Source organism: Corvus hawaiiensis, chromosome 3 (genome assembly GCF_020740725.1).
Source record: "Corvus hawaiiensis isolate bCorHaw1 chromosome 3, bCorHaw1.pri.cur, whole genome shotgun sequence".
Taxonomy (NCBI): Eukaryota; Metazoa; Chordata; class Aves; order Passeriformes; family Corvidae; genus Corvus; species Corvus hawaiiensis.
Window position 1 is genome coordinate 99302735 of NC_063215.1, and position 11201 is coordinate 99313935.

Here is an 11201-nt window from a genome sequence, read left to right on the forward strand (position 1 = left end):
GGAGACTTAAAAACTCGACAATGGCAACAGGAGTGGTGTCGCCTTCAATATGAAATCGAGGAAGGGACAGAGCACTTCTGTAGTGACAGTCCTGAGACTTGGCTCACACCTCCCACCCTGCAGAGACGCGGCCCCGCTCTCCTTTACGCAGCTTTCCGGAGCTGTGAAGGTGGTGAATCATTGTCCTTGGGGCAGATAACAGCGTTGAGTGCAGGATTTACTTCCCGAATGTTATGCATACATACTGGGGAGGCACAGGTTGAAGGCTTTATTCCCCGGTAAGAAAAGTTCAAGGTAAAGGATTAGTCTGTGCCTGTGTTGCATCTGCTTGTCCAAAGTGTTCATATGCGTATCAAATGTTGATAAATACACCAACTGGTTTAATAAGTTGTATCTATCCTCCCTATACGATTTTGTAGTTCTTGATGTACCCAGGTGAGGAACGCCGCTTAGAAAAGGCAGCTGTTACACTGCAGCACCCCAGCCGCAGAGGTGGGGCTATCTCAGCCTCCCCAGCACCTGGGCAAAAGCCACTGAGAAATTTCTTCGGCGCTTTCCCCTTGGCCAGGGGTAGCCGAACGCAGCCCAGGATGCAGAAGAGGCTGTTTACCCGTGCCTTTAGTAGGAGCGCCTGTAACTGAGGGGTGTCCAGGGAGCTTGGCCTTTTTCTCTGACGGGGAAAGAACGTGACCTCCTGGCGCTGCCGCGGGCCGGGTCAGTGCGTGCGGTGCCACGGAAGGAGCTTCCAAGGGTCTCGCCGGCCCTGGCGGCGCCGAGGCCGAAGGAGCCCGGGGGTGGTGCGCGGCTGTGCCGCCCCCTCAGCGCTCACCTGTCCCCGCTGAGCCGACGGGCTCGAATCCCGGGCTTCCCGCACCAGAACAGCGGCGGGGCCGGGGGCACCGCCAGCCCTCGCCCGCCTGTCCGGTGCCGGGGCGCCTCTTCCCGCAGCCGTCCCGCCCCGGGGAGGGGGCAGCGGCCGCCTCAGGCCACACCTGTGGCGCAGCGGCGGAGGAAGCGCCCGAGGTCGGCGCGGCCGGGTCGGCGCCCGGCGGCACCATGACGGTGGGTGCGCGCCTGGGCGCCAAGGTGAGGGGCAGGTTCTCCCGCCGCGGGCCCGGTGACGACCAGGTCTCCATCCTGCCCGGCGAGGAGGAGGAGGCGGCGGCGGGGGCCGGGGGCAGCGCGGGGGCCCCGCGGGCGGCGGCGCTGCAGGAGGAGGAGGAGGAGGAGGGCGTCGGGTGCAGGAAGGTGCACTTCGCCGTGCTGCCCGGCTCCTACGAGCCGCTGCGCCCTCCGCGGGCCCCCGGCAAGCGGCCCTACGGGAAGCGCCTGAAGAAGTACGGAAAGGTGAGAGCACAGCGCGCCCGGGGCGGCCGGAGCGGGGACCCCCGGCACGGGGACCCCCGGCACGGGGACCCTCGGCACGGGGACCCTCGGCACGGGGGCTGCGGTGCCGGGAGGGCAGCGGGGCCTCGGCTCCGACAGTTCTGAGGGGCTCTGGGAATGCCCATTATTCCGCAGGCACTTCAGAACCAGCGCCCGGCTCCGAGGTGGGGGTCAGGGCTTGCTCTGGACCTGCCCGGGAAGGAGCTGATGCTGGTGGGAAGGGCCGAACACCGACCCTCGCCTGGATCAAAGAGCACAAAATCTGTCTCTTCGGAGTGAAAATGACACTAAGCTAATCCATGTGACGGGTGCTTTGCCTTGCTTAGTTCTGCGTTTCCCTCGGCGTCATCGTTTTAAAACTATTCCTTAAAACTTCCAGTTAATTGGCCTGCATTTTTTTCCCTTCCACTGAAGTACCCGAAAGAAACGGTAAACAGCCCCGAAGGACATTCCTTGGCTAAGGTGACCCTTAGAAATCACTGCTGTGGGTTACCAGAAAAAAATGCAGCTTGTTCTTCGTCTGTAACAACTATTTTGGATCAAAATTGTTCTTTTGCTTTCCTGTGTGGGAAGTCACAAGTCCTACAGTCTGGTGGTTTGGTTTTCTTCCCACCGGAAGACGGATCCCTTTGGTTACAAAACTGCTATCTGGAACAATTCTATTGTTTTTCTCTTGTTCATGTCACTTAAGTATGTCTCAGGTATGTTTTGGATATTTGTAGCAAAAAATAGTTTCTGTGTTAGCAGGAGAAACCTGCCTGTTGTCAGGAATGTTCTCCTGCTGCTGAGATTACAGATGTTAGCATGAGACATGACTTTCTACTGCATCCTATTAAAACCCCATGATTTTGGTAAAGATATGCTTGCTATGTCTGACATGCAGAAAATGCTATTAGCTTGGCAAAGTTACTTTTGAAATTGAGTTTACAGATGTCAGCATAGTCAGGAGCCGCCTCTCAAATCCTACTGTTTCACAAAGAAATGAACAAAATATTTCATTCTTTCATGATGAAGTTGATACTTTGAGTTTCCAGCCCTGTGTTTTCCAGGTCCCATGCTGTAGGAAGCTGTCTCGAGCTGTAGGCTTGATCTGTACGGTGCAGTTTTGTGAGCATGGTTATGTTGCAGAAGGTCATCATTTTGCTGGTGGTGTAAGGGTGCTTTTAATGGTGTTTAAAGCACAGGCCAGTTCTTGGGCACTGTGTATTCCCTTTTGTGTTGGTCAGATGACATTCCCATGGGGAAGGGTTGCCAGTTTGGCTCTGGCATAAAGAACAACTCAGAGAAGCACAGGTGAGGCCTGGGTTGGTAGGTTAAGGGCAGGAAGGGGGAAAGAAGACTCCAGTGTGACATAAAGAGGCAGGAGCAGATGTGGGAAGGAAGACCCTCCTCCAGCCTCAGGATCTGCCCCCAGGCTCGAGCTGCCTTTTTATTTTGGCATCTTAACTCCCTTCAAGTAAGTTTGCATAGGAGCAAAACCAGCAAAGTTCAACTGCGTAGTAGCATCATGGTAGATGAAGGTTTTTATGTGCCAGCACCTCTGTAATGCAGCTTTAAGAAATCATAGGAATATAATAGATATTGACTGGATTTCATCAATTTAGAAATATTTACTCAGATTCAGTGTTTTCCATGTCACAAGAGTCCCACACAACCATAAAAAGCTACTAAAAACTAATTCTGATATTCCTCCGGATCTGACCACATTGTATTAATCCCCCAGTTGTGAGCAGCCACATGAGCAAAAGCTATCAAAAGTGATATTAAAATTAGATTAAGGTTTTTAGTTAAATAATCCATGGCAAGTTTATCTCTAGTGCAGTACATAGATGGGTTCCTAAATGTTTACAAATATGGATCAAAACTTTCTTATTTTGACAAAAAGCCATGAAATTTCCATAAAAGTATTCTCAGTGAATACTGCCTTCTTGTTCAGCACCAGTTTGAACACCTTATGAGCTTTTAGGAGTTACTAACATAGTTAGAACATGTAATGTGGCAATTATGTACTTCTCCAAAGTAGGGTGATTTTAAACTAATTTTATTCTTGAATAGAATCACATGTAAAAGCCTGGCTTCCTGTGGAGGCTGCATCCGTTCACTTTAACTATACCCTGTGGGTGTGTATGCCTATATAAAAATAGATGGTAAAACGTTTTTCCACTCTCCAGCCCTCGTTAGCGGTGGGAGAATTTCATTTTCTGGGGCCGTGACATTGGCTGTCAAAATGATTTTGTGTGAAGGTATTTTCTATAACCTTGCCTTTTTTTCATCCCTTTTTCCCACCTCTCTCCCCAGAACGTCAGGAAGGTTCTGCAGAAGGGTTGTCACTACTTGGTGGTTGGCCTGCAAGGATTAGCAGCAGCCTATTCTGCTCCCTTTGGAGTGTCAGCACATGTGGCATCCTTCGTCCGCTAGCGCAGCTCCGTGTGCCCCATGGGAGAGGACACGAGGCCATTGCTGCTTTTTTAGGATTAAATTTGAGACCTGGATCTGAAAAACCTCTTGGACCAACAGCCCCGAGCCCCTGCGCCAGGCCCTTTCCAAGACTGAGCGCTCATCTCTGAAAAAAATTCCAGCACTTTGTAAAATCCAATTGGGTCAAAGAAGTGTAAGGATGAGAAAATAATCTTTGATTCATTGATCTGAAGTTTGTTTCCAGGCATGAGTTGGTTTTCCAGAGCTTTGTGCTCCGTGTGGAAGGGAGCCAAGGATGGATAGCAAAGTAAGTAGATGAGGGAGAGAGAAATGAAGGAAAACAGAGGATGGGAGAGCAGCTGGGGAGGTGGAGATGAGTTTGGGTAGTGAGAGGAATTGTCAATGCAGTGGAGGAAACATAACAAGGGATTAGGAAAAGATAGTCTTTGGTTTTCTGAGATTCCAAGTTTGCTGGGGTTTTTTACCTGAGAGGGTTAAGATGATGAGTGTGCTTAAAAAATATACTTGGACATAAATGGACTGTGGCCTGAGACATGGAGAGCTCTGCTGCATCATGGTTGTTTGTTTCAAACACTGGGCATAGTAAGTCTTTAAATAATCTTAAGAACGATGTAAAAATCCAGAAAGAAAATGAGGTGTGTATTTGTGATTTTGTGGCATTAAAGGTTGACTGTGATTAACATTTTAAACTTTTCCTCTGCTACTATGAAATCTGCATGTATTTTTTTACTGAGAATGGAGTTTAAATGTGATATACCTGCATCTGGAAGCTGGGGCATTTTACACCTAATTCTGTGGTGTTCACCAGGGGAAAAATAAATTGATTACCAGCTGCATCTGAGAAAAAAACCATACATACAGCATTTGGTATAAGAATGTACAAGTGTGATGTATGAGAAGAGGGCCAAATAACCTCCCAGCTCCATCTTCATTTCTGCACTTGGAAGCTGTAAGCAGAGGATGTCAGTATCAGATGGCTCAGCTCCGTGGTGTGCATGGAGCAACTTCCCTGTCACACCTCCAGGGATATAAATCTTGTATTGATGACACGGGAACAAGGTGGTTTATGTGCCTTAAAAATTCTGTGGGGTTTGTTTGTCTGTTTGTTTGTTTGTCTCAGTCTTTTGTGGTAGTTGTAAATGACTTCCCTGCTAGCACTTTCTTTGTATTAAATATCTTTCTAGTTTTGATGTTGTTTTTGTAATCAAGGAGTTGACTTAACTGGAAAAAAATGCTGTTCACTTGCTTTCTTCGTCTTTTCTGAACAAAGGAGTTTGTATGTCTTGGCAAACCACACCATATTTCTTTTAAATGTAGCAAATGAATCAGATGGGGGGGTGGGGTGGGCTGTTATGCTCTTTTCTAACTGGACTGTAAATAAAAGCCACGAGAGCCATGTCTGTTTTTACTTACACACGTAAGTAAGTGCACAAAGGAGGAGTTTTTCAGCAGTAGCCCAGCCAGTGAGGGGAAGCTGCAGTGTAAACTTCCCCACGTTGTTTTGCCTGTGGCCTCAGTGCCCTTGTAGGACATGATTGTAGCCCAGAGTGCATGGAAATGCTCAGGAATGGCAAGGTGTGGAGATGAGGCTGCAGAGTGATGCCTTGAGAGGCTACCTAAACACAGAGACTAGACAAGAATAAGGGAGTAAAGGTAGGTATTTATTTGAAAGGCCTTCAAAGGTACACCCTGGGGAGCCAGAGGCTACTCTCAAAATGGACCCAAGATGGACAATAGGTCACGAGTTCTTCACACTTTTATAAGTTTGGTTCATTTGCATATCAGGGTTAATTCTCCAATTAAAGCTTCAGTTAATGATGTCGTTTCCCCAAGCTTGCCCCCACTTTAGAGGCTTTTGGTTTATGCTTTTGGGCCTAGGACGGTCTGAGTGTCCCTGGAGAGCAGGCCTGGAGAGGCTTTGCTATGTCTACCTAGCACGAGAGAGCAGGAGTTAACAGGCTACAGGAAACTTCAGAGTTACAGTACGGGATTTTAAAAATATGAAAGTTAAAACCTAAGACTTCTAAGATTGCAAAAACTGGGGTATGAATACCCACAAAGGGATTTTGTTCACTGATTTCATGCCTTCAGTTGTTTCTGTTGAGCCTTTTTGTGGGGACAGACCTGTCCCCCTGATCCCATCCCAGCAGCATGCCAGAGGGTTGTTGATAATGCAGTAAGAACAGGGCTGTCCCTACCACCCACATGCCACACCAGCCTACGGAGTTTGGGATTAACTTCAGATTTTGTTACACCACTCCATGTTTTACAGTGCTTTTACAGCATAAATCATTAGAACTTTTTAAAAATAACTAAAACCATGTAGGGAGAGATTTGTGTCTCCATTTTTCTGTGTGGAGTGAGTGTCCCATCTATTTGTCCATGTGTCCCCTGACTAGTAAGGCTTCTCCCTCGTTGCAACACACAGGGTCCAGCCCATTCAGACTTTCCACAAAGGTAAACATGAACCTTAGCTCCTGAACTGCTCAGCACAGTGGACTTTTGCCTGCTGACACATGGGCTCTTGCTCACCTGGTGCAACTTTGAGGGAGTAACTTGGTTGCTATCCATACAGAACCTGAATGACATGTACTTGGTGCTTCTGTGTGAGCCTGAGAAAAGCCTCAGGCATATTGGCAAGTCAGCTTTGGCTGGCCAATGTTTCTAAAATAGACCAAAAACAAAGCAAGAGGAGAGAGAAAGAAAAAGTAAGCGAGTAACGAGTGCTGTTGCAATAAACCAGCTAATGATTCATTTTTCTCCCTCAAAATGAACTGGTGATTCTCACTGAGACTACCAATTAGTGCTGCTTATCAGTTCTTGAGCAGTGATTCACTCCTCAGCTCCTGAAGGGAATTTGTGAGGCTAAGCCTTGTCCTGAGGGTTTGCTACTCTCTTCATTAGCCCAGTGTCCAGAAAATCTGAATGCAGAGGGTGAGGTTCATTTTTCAGCTGGGTGGATGGCAGAGGGCTGTGCTTCCTGTCAGTCATGGCAGCATCCCTGTTGGGCCAGGTCTGGCTTAGCTACAATGCAAGCAGGTGGAACAGGGCAGGTCCTGCAGCTCTGTTGCTAAATGTTGTCTTGAGGATCTAAGAGATGAGGAAATACTCCCTGACCACCTCAGCATCGGCTGGCAGGTCATCTGCTCAGCCAACAAAATGGCCAGCCTCCATCTGGAGCAGAGATGCCGTGCTGGAAGTCTGCATGTGAGTTGAGGGAGAGCAAGACATTGGTGATGGGGAAGAGGCTGGGATTGATGAGGAGCCTGGGTTGCCAGCCCTGGCAGGTGCCAAGCCAGAAGGGCAGTCCAGGATTGATTCTTGGCTTTCTGCACAGGTGTTAGACGCACCCTTGGCAAGGTTGGCCTCGGAGGAGCCACCCGAGCAGGGACAGCTTTCAACCCACAGGTGCACACTGGCTCTTTTATTAAAATAGGCTTCTCTGCAGCTGAACTGCTGGTGCCTTTGAGGACCAAAACAGACATTCGACTCGCTCATAAACAATACAAGATGTGGTGGATACCATGGTGGGTACATGGGGAAGATTTGATTTGACATTTGAGCTGGATGAAATACATTCCTCCTTTCAAGCACTTGTGTGGCCTCTCTACCCATTGCTTCACTTGCCAGGTGTTTGTCTTCAGTGGTGTGCTATGGCGCTGTCTGGTTCCCTTCAGACTTCCAAGCACCTTTCACTGTGCTTTAAAACAAATGGCAGGATAAATAGGTTCAGGAAGCTGAATCCAGGCAAGAGTGGCAAGAAGTAGGTAGTCAACTTGTCCATGCTTCTCTTGGGAATGAACTCCACTAACCTGACGTGCCTCCTGGCACGTCACTTTTACTTTAAATTGCTGGCTATTCCTAGTGACTGCTCAATGACTCACAGAGCAGAATAAAGCATATTTCTGCTGGTTTTGCCAGAGTATTTAATTACTCCTCTGGCTTACCATAGGCTCTGAGGAAATGGCAGAGGACTCACATCTATTGTCCTTTGTCCTGCAACATTAGCAGCAAGGAAGCACTCTTGCACAGCTTGCTTTGGAAGTGCAGTGACTGAGGAGAGCTGTACCACGCCGCAGCACTTTGGCACTTCCAGATCTTTGCCACTCCCAGGCCACGGATCACTTCAGGGATGAACACCCTTTCTGACCTCTGCCTGTCTGTAAGACTGGGAAAGGGGCAGGCTTTGTGTTGGGGTGCAGTAAAACCAGTTGTCTCTTCTTCTGTATCCTGAGTCCCTTCTTAGCTGAGCACTGGCCTCTTCTGAGACAAAGCTGATCCTAAAACATGCACAAAGTTGCTGCAGTTACCTGCAGAGTGCGTGTTTTGGAAATCCTTTTTCCTTCAAGGGAGAGTAGAGAGCTTGAAGAACTTGTAGATTAATGGAGATAATTAAATTAAGAGAAAGTAAAGGAATAAAATCCTTCCCATCCTTCTCCCTGTAGGAAGTAGTATTAGGCTGCCAGGTCTGTTTTGGGGTGAGGTCTAGACTGGGCTTCAGAGTGGGTGGTGCACTTTCCTGAATCCTGCATCATGTATGAGGAGAGATGCAGGACTCCGGACTTGTCCAGCTGGAGGAGAGAAGACCTAGGAGAAACTTGACAACAGCTTTTCAATACATAAGAAGGGGTTTCCAAGAAGATGAAGCCAGGCTCTTTACTGAAGTCTGCAGCCAGACAGCAAGAGGTAATGGTCATAAATCCAAACTGAGGGGTTTCCAGCCAGAAACAAGTCAAGGAAAGCAGTAATATGATCGTTAAGCATGATGAGGTTACTTCAGGAGGCTGAAGTCTGTCTGTGGAGTGTCTCAAGGCATGACTGTACAAAGTGGAAAGCAAGCCAGTGCGAATGCAGCATTTACCCTGCTGTGAGCAGGAGGCTGGAGGAGAGACCTCCTGGGCTTCTTCCAGTCTGGATGAGGCTGTGAGTGGGATCCTGCCATGGTAGGCAGAAAGCTTATAATTTACCTACTTTATGGGAAGGTAAAAGACTGAGCTCCTCACCCTTGCTAGAAGCACTGACGCTAGGAATAAAGCTTTGCTGCTGGTAACAAGGAGCGACTGGCGAGGGTGGCAGCGCTGCCTGAGGAGCAGCTCGGCTCCCACCACTGCTTTCACTTCCCCGCGCTCCTTTGGCTGAAAGGGGATTGTCCTTTACTGCCATCTCCTGGGAAAAAAACCCACAAATTTCCAGCCTCGTCAGCCTGCCCCGTTGTTCTGCCTCATCTCCTGCAGGGATTTCCTGCCTTTCCCTAGGCTGCCCTCCCGGTTTGTCCAGATCCATCCTCAGGATGTGGGGTCTCAGCAGTGTAATGTGCATCTCCGTATACCAGTGTTTCCTACCCAGTGGAATCCTGAGCTTCGTCTGTCCAAGTGTTTCAAATGTAAAGCCATGGGAACATTGTTCTTGTGTTGAGTTTTTTTCCTCTAACACCTCAAAACGCATTACACTTTGCCCTGGAGTTCTTGTTGTGCCTCAAAAACATTCCTTAAGGAAGATTCACTGGAGGTGAGGGGATGAGCCACTGCCACTTCTTGTTTCTAAATCTCGTTTTTGCTGGAGAGATGACAGCTGCCTATGTGTAATTCCAAAGTGGAGGTTGGCAGACTGGAATGACACCCCCCCAGGAGTGCCTTGGACCCCAGCGCCAGCAAACCACACGTACTTGCCTCCTCATGCTTTCTGAATTCCCCTGTTTTTGCTGCCCATAAATGAATCATTGCTCCTTCCTTTCTTGGGACACTGAACTAGTATCAGATTGTTTTTTCAGCTGTGCCTGAATTAGGGTGGGGACTTTCCTGTCCTTGGTGAATCCCATCCTGCCCCGCGATGGCCGATAAACCAGAGCTGCAGCAGTGTTAGTCCTTGTGCTGCACAACAAATGCCCTGCTCCCCTGCAAAGCCTCTCCTTTGGTCCTTACCTGCTCTCCCAGGTGACACCCTGACTCTTCAGACTCCTAAAGCTGCTGATGGACATTATATTCATATGGAGAACTGCATTTACAGAACATCAGGAGAACTCGTAATGTCAACAGCCTGTGTTAGTTAATACTGGGCCAAGCATTTGCCTGGAACAACCATTTCTGTATTGTCCTGGTGCATTTAGAGAGCTCTTGACCAGAAGAAAATGATAATTTTCAATTCATTTTCCGATATGTCTGGAATGACAGCTGATAGGTACCAAAGTAGCCTATCAACCCACCTGGGTTTTGGGTATAAATAATTCTCTGCATAGGAAAAACCTCATCACAAAAAGAGAGATCTTTTTATTTCTTTGCTCTGGCTCCATTAAAAGGCATCTATCATTAATGACTCTATTTATAACTCTATCATCACCAATTACTCGCCTGAGATTTTTCCATACATGAATTTCACTAAGCTCATTTCTAGTGCATGACTCACTGAGCTCTGATTTCCTTCAAGATTTTAAGAGGAAACAGCAATGCTTTTATCCTCCCCTCCTCTCTGTGAAGGAATTTTTTAAATTTATTGTGTTGCAACTTTGGAAAATGGATATAATTTGCAGGTGTGTGTGAGTATAATATGATTTTTACCATATCTGGTTGAAATTAGCGTGCTTGGCCATGTTATCCCCCATCCCTGCCTTTTGTTGAATTATCAGAGAGTCACTGAAAAAATAATTGCCATATCCCTGGTGTGTGCATTTAATTCCTCCCCTGAGACAAGCCCAGGCTACAATTAGCTCCATCCTAACACACTGCCACCTAATTGAGGCAAAGACAGCATTTTGCTGTCTTTGTCCCTGTTTTTTTTTTTCATAATGTCCATTCAAATGTCTTCCCTCAGTGTGGTAATTTATGCCTTTCCAAAGTACAGCACTATGTACATATTGAAGATCTAGAAGAACCCCAGCTGCTTGTCTCTTTTTTAGTAGAAACAAGTAAAATTCTTCAACTCTTTCCTTGTCATTCATCTTAGATCTCTGATTGAGCTGCTGCTACGAGAGAGTCTAGGTTTGTCTCTAGAATGATCTCAAATTGCCCACTGCATCTGAAGGGAAATAGGCCTTTTAGTTTCTCCATAAAATTTGTTCCAGCTGAAGATTTGTCCTGTGCTACTGAGTTAACACCATGCTTTTTAAAGATATGTCAGCATCATCCACTTTCATGACTGAGGGAGCCTGGCCCCAGTTTGCTGCAACATTGACACTGTGAATTCTTCATGTGACCACGTTTTAAGGAAGCCTGAAACAAGAGCCTGGTGCAGAGACTTTCAGCACAGCTGTCCTGAACTTTGATGGAGTTATAAGCAATTGAAAACATGGTCATTTTCTTTTAAGTGCAGGAATACTGTGCCTGCTCTGGCTATGACAAACACAGTTCTGTCACACATGAGGCTGTGTTTGGTTGTAACAA

The 11201-nt window shown here is 47.5% G+C and overlaps 1 protein-coding gene across 1 annotated transcript; it reads left to right on the plus strand.

Moving 5' to 3' along the window:
• The first annotated feature begins 960 nt into the window (after positions 1 to 960).
• On the plus strand, positions 961 to 5071 carry C3H1orf115 (chromosome 3 C1orf115 homolog). The gene is made up of 2 exons (XM_048299455.1): positions 961 to 1347; positions 3685 to 5071. The coding sequence occupies exons 1-2, from the start codon at positions 1057 to 1059 to the stop codon at positions 3802 to 3804; spliced, it is 411 nt and encodes a 136-aa protein (XP_048155412.1). The 5' UTR covers positions 961 to 1056; the 3' UTR covers positions 3805 to 5071.
• The last annotated feature ends 6130 nt before the right edge of the window (positions 5072 to 11201 follow it).